Below are 23,260 nucleotides of genomic sequence, written 5' to 3' on the forward strand. Positions count from 1 at the left end.
TTTCAATGCCATTCTCCCAAATCATCCCACCCTCTCTCTCTCCCTCTCCCACAGAGTCCAAAAGACTGTTCTATACATCAGTGTTTCTTTTGCTGTCCTGTATACAGGGTTATTGTTACCATCTTTCTAAATTCCATATATATGCATTAGTATACTGTATTGGTGTTTTTCTTTCTGGTTTACTTCACTCTGTATAATAGGCTCCAGTTTCATCCACCTCATTAGAAGTGATTCAAATGTACTCTTTTTAATGGCTGAGTAATATTCCATTGTGTATATGTACCACAGCTTTCTTATCCATTCATCTGCTGATGGACATCTAGGTTGCTTCCATGTCCTGGCTATTATAAACAGTGCTGCGATGAACACTGGGGTACACTTGTCTCTTTTAATTCATGAATAATTGTTTTATTTATAATTTTATTTATAATTACCATAATATAAATTCTATTAATTAAAAAGAAAGATGTGCATCCACAATTATAGCTGAAATCAGGTTTGTATTGCTGTATGACAATGAAGATCTTAATGCTAATCATTTGGACAGCAGCAGAAATGTTGCTTAATGTGAGATGTCACTCAACGGGGAGCTGCAAGAATGGGATTCTAATGCAAGGCCTTGTACTGATGCAACGAAGACACTTTGTCTCACTGTAATCAATTGCTCATCAGAAAAGTAAATTAGACTAACTGATCTCAGAAATCCCTTCAGTATTTAAATTATAGTTGACTCTTTCATTCTATGAAAAGCAATGAGCTTCATCAGAAGGCAAGTGGAGCAGAGCAGGCACTTTGTTGTTCAGTTGCTAAGTTGTGTCTCACTCTGTGACTCTGTGAACTTCAGTCACACACTCATTTCTCAAAAAATAAACACAGCTGCTCTAAAACAAGTGATTGAACTTATTTCATCCGATATAAGCTGGCTTGTCTTTTAGAGCATAGGGCTGTGTGAGGTAGGTAACAAATTACTGGTTCTTTTTGTAGGAAATAAAGGTTACATTGAGTCTTGTTGTACAGTTGCTAAGTTGTGTCCGACTCTTTCTGATGCCATGGACTGCAGCATGCCAGGCTTTCCTGTCCTCCATCTCCAGGAGTTTGCTCAAACTCAGGTGCATTGAGTCAGTGATGCCATCCAATCATCCAATGACTTGCTCGAGTATGAAGGTTACAAAATTAAACTTGTATGACCCTGACTTTAATGAACTGGTGCAGTAATCATTAACTCACTTGATATATCTGGAAAGTCATTGACTAGGATGAGTCACAGAATACTGAATCATGGTACATATGCAGTAAGTGTGGTGACCCTGGTGAACTGAGTGTTTGCTTACAAGGAGGCACGCCTGACTCAGGAGATGTGAATTCCAGGCTTATCTCTACAACCTGCAGGTGCTGTTTTATCTTTGGAAAAGGTAATTGAGAGAATCATGAGATAAAATGGTGTTAAATTCTGTTACATGAACTCATGTAAACCTGAGGAATAAAGTATTTTGTAATCAGGTCTTGACAAACATTTTTTTTCTTACTAAAAGAGTTTAGGAATAACTTCACTAATCAGTTTTCAACAAATATCATATGTTGTAGAACTCCTATTTGTGAAGTGTTGTCATTAGTGTTCTGGAGAAGGCAATGGCGACCCACTCCAGTACTCTTGCCTGGAAAATCCCATGGACAGAGGAGCCTGGTGGGCTGCAGTCCATGGGGTCGCTGAGTCGGACATGACTGAATGACTTCACTTTCACTTTTCACTTTCATGCACTGGACAAGGAAATGGCAACCCACTCCAGTGTTCTTGCCTGGAGAATCCCAGGGACGGGGGAGCCTGGTGGGCTGCCGTCTATGGGGTCGGGCAGAGTTGGACGCGACTGAAGCGACTTAGCAACAGCAGCAGCAGTCATTAGTGTTCTGGTTCTAGTTAACCTTTCCAGTGATATTTAGATCTTCATGACCACTAACTGTCATCTCCTGTTCGGGTCTACAGGTTCTGGTACTGTGGGTCTGTTTAATGAAGTCTCTGCCTCCCATTCCCCACCAAATCCATACCTGTTGTTCTGTGTACCATCTCCCTTCCCTGCTCTTGATGACAGATTGAAATTATAATGGAGTAATCAGAGTTCAGATATATAAAAATGGAGTCAGGCAGCCATTGAGAATCTGCTCTCGGACGTGTCTTTACACCACTGAGAACCTGACATTTCTTTGACCTGTCCTAGATCCAAGGACAGGTCTAGCCCTATTCAGAGCAACACTTGGCAGCTGCACTCTTGTAGTCTAAAGGTCTCCCCTTTCAACTGTGCAGCCATTTTGGAGCCCAGTTTATCCATACTTAATTGGAACCCTTACTTGCCAGATCCAATTATACTTTTAAAAACACTTACGTAATTTTGACTTCCCTGGTGGCTCAGATGGTAAAGCGTCTGCTTACAATGCGGGAGACCCGGGTTCGATCCCTGGGTCGGGAAGATCCCCTGGAGAAGAAAATGGCAATCCACTCCAGTACTATTGCCTGGAAAATCCCATGGACAGAGGAGCCTGGTAGGCTACAGTCCATGGGGTCTCCAAGAGTCAGACACGACTAATCGACTTCACTTCACTTCACTTCATGTAATTTTGAAGGTTTTGCCCTTATAAGCCTCACCCATTTTGTAGTCCAGTGGGGCACCATTCAACTGCTTCTTGAGTCTGTCTCATGCCACAGTCTTACCAAACCCCCAATAAACATCATTTTATTTCACTCAGGTCTTTTCTAAAATTTTGGTTAACACTGTGCATACTCCATTTTATTTTTTTCTTATTCTGATAAAAACAGACTTCATAAGGCAACAGAAGCAGTTGTATCTCGAGGCAACTGGGAGGCTTGAGCCATAATTTCTCAAGCCTTCCCCACTAAATTCTTAGAGATTGGTTCTTCCCTCAGTTGCCTAAGTTTTACCTCTTTGGTGAGGGACAGGGGAGAATCCCTATTTTTGATTTATTCTCTTGAGAATTTGTGACTCTTTGCCCTTGGAGTTCAGGGACATCTGTTTATTGTGAAGCCTGTTATTTTGTGAAAAATCAGGTGTATATTCAGCGTAACATTTGGGAGGTTTGATTTTGTTTTTCTGAAATTATTCTTGAGGCAGCTGTGGTATATATGAGAGAGCATCACAGTGGGCATCAGAAGATCTCAGTTTAAATCCTAGTCATATTAATTATTAGGTTGGTGCAAAAGTAATTTGTCATCTGATACTGGAATAAATTCTTAAGTGTGGGGAATCAAACCTGGGTCTCCTGCATTGCAGGCAGATTCTTTACATCTGAGCCACCAGGGAAGCCCCTGTTATGTTATACATCATTTTAATGCACATTTCTTGCTTTGTGTTTTTTGCCAATGACTTATCACTTGTGTTTATTTTATTTTTATTTTAGACTGGGGAAATGATGTTAGAGAAAAAGCAAATTCGAATGATTTTCTCATTTGAGTTCAAAATAGGTGGCAAAGCAGCAGAGATGACTCGTAACATCAACAACGCATTTGGCCTAGGAACTGCTAATGAATATAGAATGCAGTCGTGGTTTGAGAAGTTTTGCAAAGGAGACAAGAGCCTTAAAGATGAAGACACAGTGGCCAGCCATCAGAAGTTGACAATGACCAACTGAGAGGATGATCAAAGCTGATCCTCTTAAAACTACACGAGAGGTTGCTGAAGAACCCAACATTGACCATACTACGGTCATTTGGCATTTGAAGCAAATTGGAAAGGTGAAAAAGCTCTATAATTGGGTGCCTCATGAGCTAACCGAAGAAAAAAAAAATGTTGTTTTGAAGTGTCATCTTCTCTTATTCTGTTCTGTTCCATTCTATATTGTATTCACTCAGTCATGACCAACTCTTTGTAACCCCATGGACTGTATGTATCCCACCAGACTCACATGTCCATGGAATTCTCTAGGCAAGAATACTGGAGTGGGTTGCCATTTCCTTTTCTAGGGGTTCTTCCTGACCCAGGGATCGAACCTGGCTCTCCTGCACTGCGGGTGAATTATTTACCATTTTAGCCATCAGAACTACACAACAGCAGTGAAACATTCCTTGATTAGATTGTGACATGCAATGAGAAGTGGATTTTATATGGGAATTGGCAATGACCAGCTCAGTAGCTGGACCATGTAGAAGCTCCAAAACACTTCCTAAAGCCAAACTTACAACAAAAAAAGGTCATGGTCACTGCTGATGCACTACAGCTTTCTGAATCCCAGCAAAACCGTTACATCTGAAAAGTATGCTAAGCAAATCAATGCAATGCACTCAAAACTGCAACTCCCTCGGCCAGCACTGATCGACAGAAAGGGCCCAGTTCTCAACGACAATGCCTGACCACATGTTGCACAATGAACACTTCAAAAGTTAAACAAATTGGGCTGTGAAGTTTTACCTCATCCTCCGTGTTCACCTGACCTGTTGCCAACTGACTATTGCTTCTTCAAATGTCTGGACAGCTTTTTTCAAGGGAAACGCTTCCACAGCCAGCAGGATGCAGAAAATGCTTTCCAAGAGTTTGATGAACCTCAAAGCATGGATTTTTATGCTACAGGAATAAACAAACTTATTTCTCATTGGCAAAAAATATGTTGATCATAATGTTTTCTAAATAAAGATGTGTTTGAGGTTAGTTATAAGGATTTAAAATTCATGGTCCAAAACCACAATTATGTTTGCACCAACTCCTTGGAAGGAAAGTTATGACCACCCTAGATAGCATATTCAAAAGCAGAGACATTACTTTGCCAACAAAGGTTTGTCTAGTCAAGGCTATAATTTTTCGAGTAGTCATGTATGGATGTGAGAGTTGGACTGTGAAGAAAGCTGAGAGCCAAAGAATTGATGCTTTGGAACTGTGGTGATGGAGAAGACTCTTGAGAGTCCCTTGGACTGCAAGGAGATCCAACCAGTCCATCCTGAAGGAGATCAGCCCTGGGGTTTCTTTGGAAGGAATGATGCTAAAGCTGAAACTCCAGTACTTTGGCCACCTCATGCGAAGAGTTGACTCATTGGAAAAGACTGTGATGCTGGGAGGGATTGGGGGCAGGAGGAGAAGGGGACAACAGAGGATAAGATGGCTGGATGGCATCACTGACTTGATGGACGTGGGTTTGGGTGAAGTCTGGGAGTTGGTGATGGACAGGGAGGCCTGGCGTGCTGTGATTCATGGGTTCACAAAGAGTCAGACATGACTGAGCAACTGAACTGAACTGAACTGAATATGACCTTTATGACACTGGCTGTTTCTAATCACCCAGAATCTTCCTTTCCCACATTGAAAATTATAAAATTACCATCTCTACCTTCCAATGTTTAACTTTTGGTGGAGTAGACTTGAGATTTCAAGGTAAAAGTCATGTACTTTTATTTATATAATTAGTTGATGTATCTTTGGTCTTTTGAGATGTTTGAATTATATTAGTATTAATGACAAATTCCAAGAATGGCGATCTGGTTGAAATCCAAGAGGTATTTGTTTGGGGTTTGTTATGACTGCAGCTCAGGAGACACAGATCCAAGAAGCATTTAGATTGTGTTCTACCCGACTACAACATGGGGAAATTTATAAATGCAAAAAAAACTGCAAAGGTACATAAATTTCTTGTGAAGAATTAGAATTGTTTGTATACTTATGGCTGATGCATGTTGATGTATGGCAGTAACCAACACAATATTGAAAAGCAGTTATCTTTCAATTAAGAATAAATTTTAAAAAGAATTAGAATTGTAGATGACAAGATGTAAAGATACTTGTCAGCAAGAATTTTTTTTTGGGGGGGGGGGGTTCAAAATGGTTGCATTGTTGTGAAGGGGGTGGGGAACTATGAAAATACAAAATTGTAGCAAGCACCTGGTAGCAGATGCTGTTTTGAAATGGTTGGTGGAGTCCTTGAGTTTGACACAGTTGGCAATTCAAGTTCTCAGTAATGCAGGAACTTATCTAAACACACCCCTAATGCCTGAACCACAGTTACTGCATTTTGATTTTAAATGATCTTAAATATGGTGTCATTATCTATTTTATGTATGCTGCTAAGTCACTTTAGTCGTGTCCGACTCTGTGCAGCCCCATAGACGGCAGCCCATCAGGCTCCCCCGTCCCTGGGATTCTCCAGGCAAGAACACTGGAGTGGGTTGCCGTTTCCTCCTCCAATGCATGAAAGCGAAAAGTGAAAGTGAAGCTGCTCAGTCGTGTCCGACTCTTAGCGACCCCATGGACTGCAGCCCACCAGGCTCCTCCATCCATGGGATTTTCCAGGCAAGAGTACTGGAGTGGGGTGCCATTACCTTCTCCATATGCAAATGTAATATCAGTAAGTACATTAAAATATTTAAAAATCTTTCAAATTCAAGGACAGAGTATTTCGGTGTTGGATATAGTATTACAAGATAAACATTAAAAAATAAAATTAAAAAGGCATAAGAAGAGACATTACTTTGCCAACAAAGGTCCATCTAGTCAAAGCTATGGTTTTTCCAGTAGTCATGTATGGATGTGAGAGTTAGACTATAAAGAAAGCTGAGTGCCAAAGAATTGATGCTTTTGAACTGTGGTACTGGAGAAGACTCTTGAGAGTTCCGTGGACTACAAGGAGATCAACCCAGTCAATCCTAAAGGAAATCAGTCCTGAATATTCATTGGCAGGACTGATGCTGAAGCTGAAACTCCAGTACTTTGGCCACTTGATGGAATCAAGTGAAGAACTGACTCATTGGAAAAGACCCTGATGCTGGGAAAGACTGAAGGCAGGAGGAGAAGGGGAGGATAGAGGATGAGATGGTTGGGTGGCATCACTGACTTGATGGACTTGAGTGTGAGCAAGGTCCAGGAGCTGGTGATGGACAGGGAAGCCTGGAGTGCTGCAGTCCATGGGGTCGCAGAGTCAGACACGACTGAGCAACTGAATGAACTGAACTGAAGATAAACTGATTGTCCTCAGTGTGAGATATCTCCAACTGGTCATTGATTTGAATCCACAGTTAGGAGCCTGCCGGGAACCACCATGGGAGATCCCACCCATGACAAGGTCATGAGGAAGAGCCATGACAAGCAAGGCAGATCATTGCTCGAGGGATCCCCTGAATCTGCTCGAGCATCTACCCCAAAATCAGAATCTGTCTGTCTTACTATTTTGTGCCTTTCACCAACTCTTCTGACATTAACAGGGGACTATCCCTGACCACCTTTCTCTGGAAAAAGTCAACTTAGGGCTTTAATTAATAAGTCTCCTGGGCATGAAAGGAATATTTCTATTTTAATCCCTCTGCTGGCATTCTAGCTTGCCTGACAGGTTTATCCATTCTCTTTTAATTAACACACATGATTGTTCACAACTCTCCAACCTTGAAAGGCATGGGAAGCCAAAACATTCTAAAAGTCCTAATGAGCATAGAGTCCTTTAAGGGATTAAAAAATATTAGAATAGATAGTACTGGTAAAGGGCTTCATTATTGGGCCAATGCTTGCTGCCCAGTTCCCATATCCCTTACCCATTGTGCACTTGGGATTGCATTGGTTAACATAGTTGGAATGTAAGAAGAACAAGTAGCAGCCTTGGAATTAACCACATCAGACCTTAGAGCTAATTGGTTCTTTCTTTGTTGTGACCCACTGCACCTTTGCTCCATGAGAATGTAACTCTGTTTAGCACTTTCTGAGGCTGACATAGATTAGAAATACAAAGAAAAAACACTTCAAGGGAAAATAAGTTTTTTGGTTGAGCAGCCTTTATCAAAAAAGGGTCATAAAATGTCCACAGGCCTCCAAGGCCAGAAGATAATGTACACAACATTGTTTATGGGAAAGGTATGCAGAAAAAATCCTGGTTTTGATAAAGACAAAACAGATGTAATGTTTGGGCTGACTCTGTATGACTTTGCATCTTTCATTTCCCTCTATGTACAAGTTAAGGTATAAAAGTTCCTTTTGAAAATAAAGTTATGGGCCTCGCTCACCGAAGCTTGATTTCCCCGTGTTGTTCTTTTTTTCCTTTTCCCTCCTTTTCTCTCTCTGTTCTTCTTTCAGGATGACTCCTTGGAACACAGGAGCTTTATTGGCTTTCTGTGTTAATCAAGGAAGATCAAGCTCTGCTCTTTGCTTTGCTATCCTTTTGCCTAGGCTGTCATCCTGAGGGTACCCCTGGATCCTGCTGGGGCTAGACCCCGGCAGGAGCCTTTTTTTTTTTTTTTTAATTAGCCACACCTGGACCCAATCCCAGGGCATCCCAAGTGGTGCTAGTGGTAAAGAACTGTTCTGCCCATGCAGGAGACATAAGAGACATGGATTTGATCCCTGGGTTAGGAAGATCCCCTGGAGGAGGGCCTGGCAACCCACTCCAGTATTCTTTCCTGGAGAAGTCCCTGAACAGAGGAGCCTGATGAGTTATAGTCCATAGGTCACAAAAAGTCAGATATGAGTGAACCGACTTGGCATGCACACAAGGGCCCAATCCCAGTACAGCTAAACCAGCTAGACTGGAATTTCCAGAGTGATCATTGGACACAGAGAAAACAAAATTAAAGCACAATTTATTTTTATCATTGGGGCAAAGTCTACTCAGAATAGAGTGCAAAGTGGATGTAATTGGTCTTTTTATATCAGAGAGGCCCAAGTTGAATTAGCAGGGACTGTTATAAAAGCTTTAGATTTCAGGCTCACAGTCGTCTGAGTAAGAAGAGAAGGTGTCAATGGATCTGGCTGTGGTCCTCGTGCTCTGTCTCTCCTGTCTGCTTCTCCTCTCACTCTGGAAACAGAGCTCTGGGAAAGGGAAGCTCCCGCCAGGCCCCACTCCTCTCCCAATTCTTGGAAATATCTTTCAGTTAGATGTTAAGAATATCAGCAAATCTTTAACCAGTGTAAGTAGATTTTATGTTTCTCCAGGGTCTTGCAAATGGTAAGTAAGTTAAGCCTAATTATGACGCTAATACATAAGTTTCTATGGGCACACTGTCAAAATATGTAAATGTGAAGCAAATTACTTCCTGTAAATTTTGACACTTTTCTTGCCTAAATAGAGGAAAAAGGAATGTGTTTTTCGAGTAGAGAAACACTTAGCTCTTTGTATGGTAAAATGAAAATAATAAAGTATTAAAAGCTGGGAGTGTTGCCTCCCTCCTTTGTTTCACAGCCATTTGCTATGATTTGGGGCTGATTTTTGGCATTTTGTGATTCAAGATTTTCTTCCAGAAGTCATATACTACGTAAGCCGCTTGTTTTGTTCAGAGTCAGGAAAATATAACTTTTTTGCAAAAGGAGATTGTGCCTGATGTAGAGGAATTGACTTGGGATCAAGACAAGCATGAGTGATTGAAAGAAAGAAGTCATCACTCAGGATTCTGCAGGAAGCTGCCGTCTGTACCCTGTGAATGCTGCAGGGTGTCAGATGCTGTTCTTCCATGAGATGCAGTCTCTCCAAGCACTGCCTCTACAATGTTTCCTCTCTTTCTGTATTAGTCATACCAGTGGATCTCAAACGAGGCTGGGAATTTATTTTTTGAAATGATAAATTTCTAGTATTCATCATAGGGCTATACAATCAGAATTCTAAGCGCTGCTGTGTGAGTGATTCTGAAACAGTCAGCTGGCTGATGGTTTAAAGCTGGGCCTTGAGGACTGCTACATTCCTCTCATGGATCAGAGGGTGATTATGAAGATCTTCAAACTGGAATTCTTTATATATTAGCCCTGGGATGCTGGAAATACACCAGAATTCCCCTACTTTAGTTTCCTTATTTATAGTGGGGCAAATAAACCTGCTGAAAGTGCTGATTTGAGGATTAATTATAATCCGTGTACCAGTTATTTGGACCATTATCCAGGATCTCAGGTCATCCGTAAGTGGAAACTGTAACAATCACCATCATACTTATGAATTGAATTGAGAAATATTTTAAGCTATGTGGCAGAATAAAAACATAATAGTAGGATGATAACACAGTCTGTATCAGGCACAATATATATCAAATATTGACTTCTTTTGCTATTACATGCATTTCCACTCCCAGCTCTCAAAAGTCTACGGCCCTGTGTTCACTGTGTATTTTGGAATGAAGCCCACAGTAGTTTTGCATGGATATGAAGCAGTGAAGGAAGCTCTGATTGATTTGGGAGAGGAGTTTTCTAGAAGAGGCAGTTTCCCAGTGATTGAAAGAAATGTTAAGGGACACGGTAGGTGTGTATTTGCACACGTTCAGCTTTGATAATGGGTAGGGGTGGTCAGGGTGAAAAACAGGAATTTCAGGAAACCCCCAGCAGAGCTTATTCGTCTCAGTCTCCCAAGTGTCAGTTCACGCCTCCTTCCCTAGGACCTCCCTCCTATTCTGTTTCTCCTCCCATCAGGAATCGTATTCAGCAATGGGAAAACGTGGAAGGAGACCCGGCGCTTCTCCCTCATGACGCTGCGTAATTTCGGGATGGGCAAGAGGAGCATCGAGGACCGCGTTCAAGAGGAAGCGCGCTGCCTGGTGGAGGAGCTGCGAAAAACCAACGGTGGGTGATCCTGTGCTCTGTAACTCTGACCTTAGCAGTCTTCTCTCTCTCTCCGGTGATGCTCTTGGCAATATTTCCAGGCAGCCACATCTTTCCTATGGGTGGTAGTTGCCAGTCTGTAGATGAAGGAGAGGAGGGTGTGAAGCACAGACAGCCAGGGGAGCTTTTGTGTATCTGTGATTGTCATGTGTGTCGTACGATTGTCTCATGATGGTACACACCATGTAGGTATAAATGTGTTTTAATAATACTCTATCCTGCACTTTGTGTTCAATTCAGAAATCACAAAGGATAGTTTTGAGTCTTTTCCTGAAAAAGAGAACAATGTCTTTCCTGTAGCATTAAAGTGGGTTTTCTATTCCAGAGCTTTTTACCAGGGAATACTTGTTAATTGGACAGGGTGAGAATGACACTTATGGGGGTGTCACACTTATGATGAGAATGACACTCATGAAACAGTGACATTTATGTTCATTTAATTGAACAATTTTTATACGTACAGGCTCACAGACGTGTCTGAGAGTCACTTCAGGGCCCAAGGCTACAATTCTGGCAAATAGTAATGACATTTTGGGATTTTAATCGTTTCAGTTCAGTTCAGTTCAATTGCTCAGTCGTGTCCAACTCTTTGCGACCCCATGAATCACAGCACGCCAGGCCTCCCTGTCCATCACCAATTCCTGGAGTTCACTCAGACTCACGTCCATCGAGTCAGTGAGGCCATCCAGCCATCTCATCCTCTGTCGTCCCCTTCTCCTCCTGCCCCCAATCCCTCCCAGCATCAGAGTCTTTTCCAATGAGTCAACTCTTTGCATGAGGTGGCCAAAGTACTGGAGTTTCAGCTTTAGCAGCATTCCTTCCAAAGAAACCCCAGGGCTGATCTCCTTCACAATGGACTGGTTGGATCTCCTTGCAGTCCACGGGACTCTCAAGAGTCTTCTCCAACACCACAGTTCAAAAGCATCAATTCTTTGGTGCTCAGCCTTCTTCACAGTCCAACTCTCACATCCATACATGACCACAGGAAAAACCATAGCCTTGACTAGACGAACCTTTGTTGGCAAAGTAATGTCTCTGCTTTTGAATATGCCATCTAGGTTGGTCATAACTTACCTTCCAAGGAGTAGGCATCTTTTAATTTCATGGCTGCAATCACCATCTGCAGTGATTTTGGAGCCCCCCAAAATAAAGTCTGACACTGTTTCCACTGTTTTCCCATCTATTTCCCATGAAGTGATGGGACCAGATGCCATGATCTTCATTTTCTGAATGTTGAGCTTTAAGCCAACTTTTTCACTCTCCACTTTCACTTTCATCAAGAGGCTTTTGAGTTCCTCTTCACTTTCTGCCATAAGGGTGGTGTCATCTGCATATCTGAGGTTATTGATATTTCTCCCGGCAATCTTGATTCCAGCTTGTGTTTCTTCCAGTCCATCGTTTCTCATGATGTACTCTGCATATGAGTTAAATAAGCAGGGTGATAATATACAGCCTTGACGTACTCCTTTTCCTATTTGGAACCAGTCTGTTGTTCCATGTTCAGTTCTAACTGTTGCTTCCTGACCTGCATACAGATTTCTCAAAAGGCAGGTCAGGTGGTCTGGTATTCCCATCTCTTTCAGAATTTTCCAGTTTATTGTGATCCACACAAAGGCTTTGGCATAGTCAATAAAGCAGAAATAGATGTTTTTCTGGAACTCTCTTGCTTTTTCCATGATCGTTTAGGTATGTCTTAATGCAGTTCTCAATTATGACTTCATTTAAATGTAGCATTAAAAAAAAAAAAAAACATTTACTGTGTATTTGCCTTTACTGTGTATTTGAGCTTTCTCCATTGTAATTTTCCCATTTCTAGTTGTGGCTTTTTCTTTTCTCTTAGAGAAGTCTCTTTACTATTTCCTGTAAAGCTGATTTGGTGATGCTGAAGTCTTTTAGCTTTTGCTTGTCTGTAAAATGTGATTGAGAATCTGATTGAGAAACTTGTGAGTAGGGCATTCTTGTTTGTCGATTTTTTCTTTCAATCACTTAAAAAAATTTTTTTTAAGTATGTCAGGCCACTTTCTTCTGGCCTGCAGAATTTCTGTTGAAAAGTCAGCTGATTGTGTAATGGGAGTTTCCTTATGTTTAACTTGTTAATTTTCCCTTGCAGCTTTTAATCTCTCTTTAATTGTTTGACCTTTTAATTACAATGCATCTTGATTTATTGCTTTTTGGGTAAACCTGTTCAGGACTCTGTGTTTCCTGGACTTGGTTGTCTGTTACTGATCCCAGGTTAGGGGAGTTTTTAGCTATTTTGTCTTTCTCTTCTTCTCCTGGAACCTCTATAATGTGAGTGTATGATTGCTGGTGTCAGAGTCTCCTAAACAGCCCTCATTTCTTTTCATTATTTTTTCTCTTCCTTGTCAGTGATTTCTGCTACACTGTCTTTCACCTCAGTGATCCATTCCTCCATTTCATTTAGTCTGTTCTTGATTCCTTCTAGTGTATTTTTCATGTCAGTTATTATATTCTTCATCTCTGTTTGGTTGTTCTTTATATTTTTCAATTCTTTCTTAAAAACTACTAACTTCTTGCTTAGTGTATCCATTCTTCTCCAAAGTTCTTTGATCATCTTTTTTTTTTTTTTCCATTTGAGTCATGTGGCATGTGGGATCTTAGTTCCCTGACCAGGGATGAAACCTATACCTTCTACAGTGGAAACACAGTTTCTTAACCACTGGATCATCAGAGAACCCCTGATCATCTTATTGATCATTACCCTGAACTCTTTCTTGAGTAAATTATATATCTCTACTTCACTTTGAAACACGTTCTTCTGTTGCCCCATTTTTTCTCCCTAACTTGCTATTTTTATTTCTGTATATCTGGTTATAATTCCTGACCTTGGAGAAATAATGATTTTTAGGAGATGTCCAATGTATCCCAACAACACACTGCCCACTCATCATTAGAGCTGTATTGATCAGGATTTCCCCCATGTGGACTGTGTTTGTCTTTCTATTGTGGGCTGACTACTGTAGGCAACCTGGTAGTCTTGGTTGACCTCGGTCAGATTGGCTGACTGTTCCTGCCTTGTACAGAGGTTGCCAGTTGCTGCTTGGTCGTGCTGTCCCAAGAAGTGGCTGATTGTGGGACCCTGGGGCATTCCAGAGGTAGTGCTGGTTCACTAGTGGGTGAGTCAGGGTTCACGAGATCCAAGGATTGGTGCCTGACCACTGGAAGCTAAAGCCAGGTGCTGGATCACATGCTGGCCCAGGGGAGCAGAGCCAGATCCTGGAATCTGCCTAAGGGGCCCAAGGATTCCAGAGTTGGTATGGGACTGCTGGTTGGTGAGACTGGTTCCTGACACAGCAGGTTGTGGGTTCTGGGATATTCAGAAGCTTGTGTTGGCCTGCTGGTTGTTGAGGCTGGGGCAACAGGAAAGGCGCTGGCCTTTTAGAATTGGGTGGGTTGGGTCCATAATCTGCAGTGCTCTGGGGCTGGTGTCTGTCCACCAGTGGGTGAGGCTGGTGCTGAGCCTAGGCAGGTCTGAAGTCCAGCAGGTTGGCGCTGGCCTGATGATAACTGGGCTGGTCCACAGACTGTAGGCCTGTGGTAGTCCTGTGACCGGTGTCCACTCATGTTGCAAAAGGCTGGTCACAAGGCTAGGGCAGGCCTACTGGTTGGCAGAGCCAGGGCCTAGCTGGTGCTATTGTATGTATGTGCAGTCAGTCGTGTCCAACCCCATAGACTGTAGCCCGCCAGGCTCCTCCATCCATAGAATTTTCTAGGCAAGAATACTGAAGTGGGTTGCCATTTCCTTCTGCAGGGAATCTTCCTGACCCAAGGATCAAACCTGTGTCTCTTGCATCACCTGCATTGGCGGGTTCTTTACCAGTTAAGCCACCATTTACCTACTGGTATGTGGACTGGGTCTGCATGCTGTGGGGTTGTCATTGTCCTGGGGTTCTTATCCACATGCTAACGGTGAGGCTTGTCTGACGAGAGCAGGCTTGCTGGTGCGTAGGGCTGGGGATTCTGGCACTGGTGCCTGACCAGTGGTGTTTGAGCTGAGTCCTTTGCTTTCTGATTGTAGGGCCCTGGAATTCCTGGGTCTAGTGCCTGTGCAGTGCTGTTTGGAGCTGAGTCCTGGTCCTCTGGTGGACAGGGCTGTGTACAGGGGTGGTTGTAAGGTCAGAGAATCTTAAGGCAGCCTCTCTGCTGGTGGGTAGGGCTATGTCTCCATTCAGTTAGCTGCTTGGCCTTGGGCAAGTCCTGGTGCCTACAGGCTCTTGGGAGGTAGGAGGGGGCTGGGTCATGATACTAAGCTAGAGGGAAGATTCCAAAATGGCACTTGCCAGCACCAGTGTCCAGGGGGCAGAGCAAGCTCCCCAAAATGGCTCCTGCCAGTATTTATGGCCCCAGGGTGAGCCCCAGGTGCCTCCGACCTCTCTGGGAGGCTCTTCGAGATCAGCAGGTGGGTCTGACCCAGGCTTCTTTCAAATGAATGCTTCTATGCTGGGTACAAAGCCTGTGAAATTTTGTATGTCCTCCTCATGAGTGGAGTTTCTATTTCCTCAGCCCCCTGGGACAGCTGAAAGTAAGCCCCGCTGGCCTTCAAAGCCAAACATTCTGGGGATTCATCTTCCTGTTGCAGGACCATCAGGCTGGGGAGTCCAGTGTGGGGCTCAGAAAACTCACTTCTTGAGGCAGTCTCTGCAATTGTAATTTTTCTTGCCTTTGTGCTTTGCTTATGTCGGGGTGTGGTACTTCACCGCTCCTTCTCATCTCCTTGTGATTTCTTCTTTATATCTTTATTTGTTGAAGATCTTTTCTGGTGGCTTCTGGTTTTTTTTCATCGATGAAACCAGAAAAAACCTTTCTTCTGTATATTGTTATAGTTTGGGGATGCCCATGAGAGGAGATGAGCTCAGGATCTTCCTGCTCTGCCATGTTTGCTAGTCTCCTCCCACATTACTTTATCTGTAATTGTTGATGGACCTTTAGAATGTTTCAGGGGAGTGCAGCCATCTCTTTGAGATCCTGATTCAGCTATTTTGCATGAAAACTCAAAAGTGGGATTGCTGGGTAATATGGTAAATGTCTTTTTATTGTTTGAGGAATGGCCATACTGCTTTTCATAGTAAATCGTCTGACATTCTATCAAGTATACATAAGGGTTCAATTTCTCAACTCCCTCATCAACACTTGTTATTTTCTTCTTCTCTCTCTCCTTCCCTCCCTCCTTCCTCCCTTTCTTTCTTTCTTTTCTGATAATGGCCATACTAACAGGTGTGAGGTGCTACCTCTTGCTTTTGATTTTCATTTTCTAATGCGTAGTTTAAACTCAGACAGTTCTGGGTTTTTTTCTTTTTTGTAATGCAAATACCTGATGTTGGCTGTGATTGCCAAGGCATCTGCTTCCAAACAGCATCCGTTTCAAAGGTGGTTATCTGAAATAAACACAAGCTAGCCAGGAGACTAAAGAGCTCTTCCCACTGAGCCTCCTTTGTTCTTGGATGATTTCAATTACAAGCGTTTTGGCTACTTATTTTTTCTCTTCCAGTGCTTTGTATTTCCACTTTCTATGTTCTAAATTCACCCATAATGAGCCCTTGAAACCCTGTGCCCTGAACTTTACCGCAGTGAGAGCAGAACTCTGGGCCCCTGTGTGAGTTGTCCCTCTCTGTCACTCTCCACTCACAACCTCACAGTGTGTTCCCCAGGTGTGTTGGCAATATCCAGGTCTTGTTGGTGATAAAGTTCTATGTTTCAAAGTTTCCTGATGACTTTTGCTGAAGGACTTCTTGCAGTCATAAAAAGCATCACAAGGTCTAGTTCTTCTATAGCTTTGGTTATTGATAGGCTGAGACTAGCACAAAACATGATAATTAACTTAATACTTTCATGTGATTTTCTGTTGCTGCTCAGTGTTCTGTTGTTTTAACTTTATGAACCCTTTTTAGCATTTCTTCTAAGACATGTCTTTGTTGTTGTTATTTAGTTGCTAAGTCATGTCCAGCTCTTTTGAGACCCCATGGACTGTAGCCCACCAGGCTCCTCTGTCCATGGGATTTCCCAGGCAAGAATACTGGAGTGGGTCGCCATTTCCTTCTCCAGGGGATCTTCCCAACCCAGGGATTGAACATGCATCTCATGCATTGGCAGGAGGGTTCTTTACCCCTAAAACACCAGGGAAACCCCAAATCATGTCTAGTGTGGATTAACTCCCTCAGCTTTTGTTTATTTGAGAAAGTGATTATTTGTCTTTTATTTTTGAAAAATTGTCTTGTCAGATAGAGTATTCTTGGTTGATAGCTTTTTTCTTTTCACGTTTTGAGTATATCATCCCATTGTTTTCTGGCCTGCAATGTTTTTGCTTAGAAATCAGTTGTTAGTATTATGACGGTTCTACTGGATCTGACATATCACTTGTCTTGCTGCTGTCAAAATTCTCTCCTTGTCTCTGATTTTGACAGTTTGAGTATAATGTATCTCAGTGTGAGTTTCTTTTGTTCATCCTAGTTAGAGTGTACTGGCCTTCTAGAATCTGTGTCAGTTTTTCACTCAGATGTAGGAAGTTTTTGCCATTATTTCTTCAAATAAGCTTTCTCTCTCTCTTTTCCCATAATGTGTATATGGATCCCCTTGTTGATGTCCTGTAAGTCCCTTGTATTTTCTTCACTCTTAAAAATTTTTTTTTTCCTTTTGTTCTTCTGAGTAATAGCAAATGACCCACCTTTAAGCAAAAATTTTATGTGACTTATTGTATTCTTCAACTTGACAGATTTCAGCTGTTTTTAAGAAATGCATTCTGTTTCTTGATATTCTCATTTGTTCATGCATCATTTCCTTGAGTTTGTGGAACATCATGTCACTTTTTTTTGGCCTCACTGTGAGGCATGTGAGATCTTAGCTCCCAGACCAGGGATCGAACCAGTGACTTTGCATTGGAAGCACACCATCTTAACTACTGGGCCACTAGGAAAGTCCCTGCATCACTTTCTGATAAAAACTTTGTTTAGTAAGTGATATTACTCCATTCCTTTAGGATCAGTTTCTGGGATTTATTTTGTACATTGTTTGAGCCATTTTTCCTGCCTCTTTGTGTGTTTCATGACTTTATGTTTAGATTCATTAACTTGAAAAAATAGCTACTTCTTCCAGATTTGATGGACCAGCTTTATATAGAGCAAAAACACTTAGCAAGCATCTTGGCTGGAGATTCTGGGGCCCTCCGAAACCTGTTTCTTTTGGTGGCCGCAACTACTGTGGGCTTGTGTGTAGAATTTCATGACTAGGAAAGCTTGCCAAGCTCATTCTCAGGAGCTAGTCCTCTCTTGCTCTCTTTGTTTGCACACTGAAAGTTCTGTAGTTCAACAGAAGCAAGCTCTTCCACCTTCCCTTTTTCAGTGGCATCCAAAATCTGTAGGCTCCCCTTCAATGCCCTGAATCAGGTTAGACAGTTACCAGTCCTTTGAGTTGCCTTCCAAAAAAACCAGGACACTGGGTGAAACTCCACTCCTCTCCCCCCCTTACAGGATGAGCCTCAAGTTGTGCACCTTCTTTAGACTGTGTCAGGCCGTGCTGGTCACAGCAAATCACTTCTCTCACCCTCTGTTCTCAGTGATTCCAGACATCCAGACTATGCCAGTTTTGTCAGCACTCCAAGCGAGGCAGGACAGAAGCCACTTCCTCAAGCAGCCCACTGCAGCATTGAATGCATGCTTCATTCATTTCTTTCCTGGGTTAATCACAACCTGGGGCATTCTTTTCAGAGAAGGCAATGGCACCCCACTCCAGGCCTCTTGCCTGGAGAATCCCGTGGACGGAGGAGCCTGGTAGGCTATAGTCCATGGGGTCGCTAAGAGTCAGACAGGACTGAGTGACTTCTCTTTCACTTTTCACTTTCATGCACTGGAGAAGGAAATGGTAGCCCACTCCAGTGTTCTTGCCTGGAGAATCTCAGGGACAGGGGAGCCTGGTGGGCTGCCGTCTCTGGGGTCACACAGAGTCGGACACGACTGAGGCGACTTAGCAGCAGCAGCAGCAGCAGGGGCATTCTTTTGCCTCAGCATTGAGGTTTTGTGGGGGAGGTGTTGATGCAGGTGAAGTGATATTGCACTTCTTATCAGTTTTATTGTATCTGTTTTCAGCTTCGTAGTGGCCTATGGTATTGTGACTTCTTAAAAGTTTCTGGAAGTCTCATAAAGAAATTGTAATCCACATATCATTGCTAAACCGGTGTTTCTGTAGGGGAAGGAAGGCTGGGACTTCCTCTTACATCATCATTCTGATGTTACTCCTTACTGTATTTTGATTCAAGTAATCTTTAATCACATCTATATATGTGAATATTGTATCTCTCTTTCTATTGTGATTTTTTTTAAAGTTGATTTATTTATTTGACTGCTTCAGGCCTTAGCTGTGGCACATGGAATCTTCACTGTGTCATGTGAAATCTTTCACTGAAGCACAAGGGCTGCCCCAGGGCCTATGGGATCTTAGCTCCCCAACCAGGGATCTAACCTGTATTCTTTGCATTACAAAGCAGATTCTTAACCACTGGACCACAAGGGAAGTCCCAGAATTTTCTTTGATTATTTGATTGCACCTATTTTATTTTATAGATCTCCTACCAAAAAAGAAAACTTTTCCTCTAGTATAATTTCTTCATTGGAAATATAATAAACTTGATGTAAATGATGAAAAATTTAAATTTATCAGCTTAATATTCTGTTGATGGGTAAACAGAAGACTAGCCCAGAGGTCCACATAATGCAGCCTTGCTTAATTAATTAATTTTTATGGTTATTGTAAATGAAGGTCATTTAATTCTTAAGCAAGGAAATTTTTTTAACATTGAAATGACACATAAACTCCATTTACCAATTAACCCAGGTTTCACTTACCTGGGATTTATGTTTGATATGAAAATTATATTTTATATTTACTTTGGGCAAAAAATTCAGTTCATAATAATTGTTCACTCATATTAGTTTTTCTTCTCATACAGCATGGATTCTTCCTGCTTTTATACATTTATTTTTTCACATACACGAAGTCTACAATCTCTCTCTCTTTAGCTTCCTCATTGCTGATTCTACACATGACTCTTTCAACTATTCATTATATAAAAAACATTTCAAAGTCCCTAACTGTTCTCATTTTCCTATGTCAGTGTTTATGATACTCAGCACTGATAATGTTAGTAATTAAATGATACAAAAAATGGTCTCTTCAGTGTTTTCATCATTCACCCTTCAAATTAAGATACCTTAAGTGAAAAAGATATAAGAAAAGGCAGTGAATATGAATTGAATTTATTTTAAATTTTTTGGCTGTGCCATATGGTGTGTGAGATCTTAGTTCCCTGACAAAGGATCCCACCTGCACCCCCTGAAGTGGAAGCGTGGAGTCTTAGCCACTGGATGGCCAGGGAAGTCCCTGGATTGATTAAAAAAAAATTATTTAAATACCATTTGCAGCAACATGGATGGACTTAGAGATTATCATACTAAATGAAGTAAGTCAGAACGACAAAGACAAATATCATATGATATCAGTTGTGTGTGGAATCTGAAATGTGACACAAATGAGTATATCTGTGAAAAACACAGACTCACAGACATAAAGAATATACTTGTAGTTTCCAGCAGTGAGAGAGGGAAGGCTTGGAAGTTTGGATTAGAAGAGGTAAACTATTACAAATGTAATGGATAAACAACAGGGTACTACTGTCTTGAACAGGGAACTATATTAAATATCCTATGATAAACCATAATGGAAAAAATTTTGAAAAATTATATATATATATGTATGTATGTATAACTGAAACACTTTTCTGTACAGTAGAAATTAACAATGTAAATAAACTATACATCAATACAATTTAAAGATAAGTAGATAAACCTTCTTTAAATAGGTTAACATGGTCTTTTAGATTAAGGTAAAAGTTATGTGTCAATTTTTACATTTTGAATATTTTGCTGTTAAGGGAAACAACAAATATTGATTTAAAGTTTCTAACAGTCTACCTGTTGTTTCAAAGATAAAAGTGTTTCATGTGTATGTTTTAATGGTGTGTTTAAATGTTTGTTATTCTTCAGGGTTGCCCTGTGATCCTACTTTCATCCTGGGCTGTGCTCCCTGCAATGTGATCTGCTCCATTATTTTCCAGAACCGTTTTGATTATAAAGATCAGACTTTTTTAAATCTAATGAAAACAGTAAATGAAAATATCAAGATTTTGGGCTCTCCGTGGATTCAGGTGAGGCCAAGGGCCTTTCTTCTGGAGGAATCACTTATTCTCTTTTTTCCATGAGGTCCAGTTCTCTATACACCAAGCTGTGAGGTGAAAGTGTGAAGAGCACAGCCCTGCCCGGAGCTTAGCATCATGGAGTGCTCATCTGGGGCTGCTGGCTGAGCCCTTTAATGTTAGACAGGAAAATACATGCCCACAATTCAGTCCTGTTGACACTGTTCAGTGGTTTTTATACCAATTTTCAAAGCCCAGCTTCCATAAACTACTTTGGTAACATCCCCAAAGCATGCCCACACCAATAGAAGGACTTCCAGGCCCTTCTGGAAAGGCTTCATTACTCACAAGTCTTGTCATTCAGTTTCCACCTACTTACTACTCCACCACCTTAGCTGGCAGAAATACCTGCATTTAGGAAGGAGGAGAATCTCCTTTGAGTGAAAGAGTGCTGCCAGGGAACACTGACTGGGTTAGGACTGTTTGATGCTTCAGTTGGCATCCTAACTGACAAGGTAATTGCTTTGGGGATGACAAAAAAAGTTTTGTTTTTTTTTTTGGTGTAGCAACCACAAACCAACATCACGGGTGTACCCTATACTGAGCTGACACGTTCTGCCTTCTGCCTAAAAGACGGTGGTGTGACCTTACAGAGGTCACTTAAGTGCTCTGGTGCTCAGTTACTTTAGCCATAAGATGTTGAGTTTCGTGGTGTCTTTAGGACACTTTCTGGAGAAGGAAATGACAACCCACTCCAGTCCTCTTGCCTGGAAAATCCCATGGACAGAGGAGCCTGGTGGGCTACAGTCCATGACTCGCAAAGAGTCAGACCTGACTGAGCGACTTCACTTTCACTTTCTTCACTTAGGACCCTTTCAGTCCTATTAATAAAATACTTATTTTATGTTGGAGTCTATGAGACAGAGGTAGAAACATCAGGGACCAGCTCTGTGCTCTGTATCAGGATGTACAAACTCTCTTAACCTCTGTTGTCATCTACAAAGTGTGAGTCATTGACCTTTGTGCTGACCCTTATTTCATGGTTGTAGAGAAGAACTGATGTGAAAAACAGGGAGAATTGATGTGAAGATGTTTTCATACTGGAAACATGATATGTACATACAGGAAATGATTATTTTTTTGATCCCTGACCAGAATTTTCTCCTTGAAATACTTCTATCAGCATAGAAAATTATGTATTTGTATAATAAAAATACTCCTCAACATTTACAGACCATATTTATTTTAATATTTATACTACAATTTCCAACTAGGACTTGGCATGTAAGTTTTAACTATTTATTTAATAAACTGTAGTTTTCTCTTCTAGGTCCTCAATATTTTCCCTGTGCTCCTTGATTTTTTCCCATGGAGTTATAGTTATAAAAAACTTTATACAAATACTGCTTATGTAAAAAATTATGTTTTGGAGAAAACAAGGGAACACCAAGCATCCCTGGATATTAACAATCCTCGAGACTTTATTGATTGCTTCCTGATCAAGATGGAGCAGGTAATAGGCTAAAGACAGCTCAATTATTTGATTACTTGTGCATTTTATAGATCATTGAATCTTCTGTATTTACCAAGGATGTTCCAGTGGTCTGGCAAGCAATGCTGACAAGCATTTTAAGTACTTGTGTGCATGAATCTATGCTAACCATAATGGTTAGCATAGATAGATGTAATATTTAGTCATTAAATAAGTGAAATACCTTGATTTTGCTCTTTGGGTGCTAATAATCTACCCAAGGAAAAACAGAATGATGTCATAGGTGAATTGGAAACTGATAACAATGAGTTAAAAGTAACAAAATATCATAGTATAATATGATGATGAACACGATCATAGCATACACAGTGTAAAGGGAATAAAGAATGACTAGGTCTAACTGGGCTTCCTGCTTGGCTGGTAGTTGCAAATAGATCAACATATTTGCATCGAAGGACAAGGGAGGGAATATGAGATGGATGAATGATGTATGTATGATGCTGTTTACATAGGCATGTGATGGCAAAGAGTAGGTGTGTGGACAGAAGAAGCCTTAATTGAGTGTAAAGTAAATGGATTAGCAAAGATACGGAGTTATATTATATGATGTGAGCATGAACCCTGCACCCCATGTTGGAAAGACCATTTTCCCCACATGAATTATCTTGGCAACCTTGTCAGAAATCAACTGACTCATAATTTGAGCATTTGTGCAATCTGGCATCTGTTTCAGTAAGCTAAATGTCAGTTTTTACATCAGTGGCACATCATCTGGACATCTTAATTACTAGTTTCGTAATTAGTTTTGAAGTTGAGTAGTGTGAGACCTCTAATTTTTTGTCATTTTATAAGATTGTTTTTGTTTTTCTGTGCCACTTAAATTTAGGATAAACTTGTCAATTTATGCAAAGAAATCAGTGGTGATTTTTATAGAGATTGTGTGAAATCTGTCAATTCATGGAGTAATGTTATTTAAAAAATTAAGGTGAAATTCACATCAATTCAGTTCAGTTGCTTAGG

General features: G+C 41.2%; 2 protein-coding genes across 2 annotated transcripts in view; both read left to right on the top strand.

Moving 5' to 3' along the window:
- Window positions 1–3,639, top strand: part of LOC109553246 (cytochrome P450 2C19-like) — a 46,430-nt gene extending 42,791 nt beyond the window's left edge. Inside the window, exon 11 of the mRNA XM_070780396.1 lies at window positions 3,409–3,639. Coding sequence (XP_070636497.1) covers window positions 3,409–3,639 — 231 coding nt within the window. The remainder of the gene's footprint in view (window positions 1–3,408) is intronic.
- A 4,932-nt stretch (window positions 3,640–8,571) lies between these two features.
- Window positions 8,572–23,260, top strand: part of LOC109579059 (cytochrome P450 2C19-like) — a 35,268-nt gene continuing 20,579 nt past the window's right edge. Inside the window, exons 1-5 of the mRNA XM_019988559.2 lie at window positions 8,572–8,878; window positions 10,028–10,190; window positions 10,362–10,511; window positions 20,600–20,760; window positions 22,079–22,261. Coding sequence (XP_019844118.2) covers window positions 8,711–8,878; window positions 10,028–10,190; window positions 10,362–10,511; window positions 20,600–20,760; window positions 22,079–22,261 — 825 coding nt within the window. The 5' untranslated portion in view covers window positions 8,572–8,710. The remainder of the gene's footprint in view (window positions 8,879–10,027; window positions 10,191–10,361; window positions 10,512–20,599; window positions 20,761–22,078; window positions 22,262–23,260) is intronic.

This window comes from Bos indicus, chromosome 26 (assembly GCF_029378745.1).
Source record: "Bos indicus isolate NIAB-ARS_2022 breed Sahiwal x Tharparkar chromosome 26, NIAB-ARS_B.indTharparkar_mat_pri_1.0, whole genome shotgun sequence".
Taxonomy (NCBI): Eukaryota; Metazoa; Chordata; class Mammalia; order Artiodactyla; family Bovidae; genus Bos; species Bos indicus.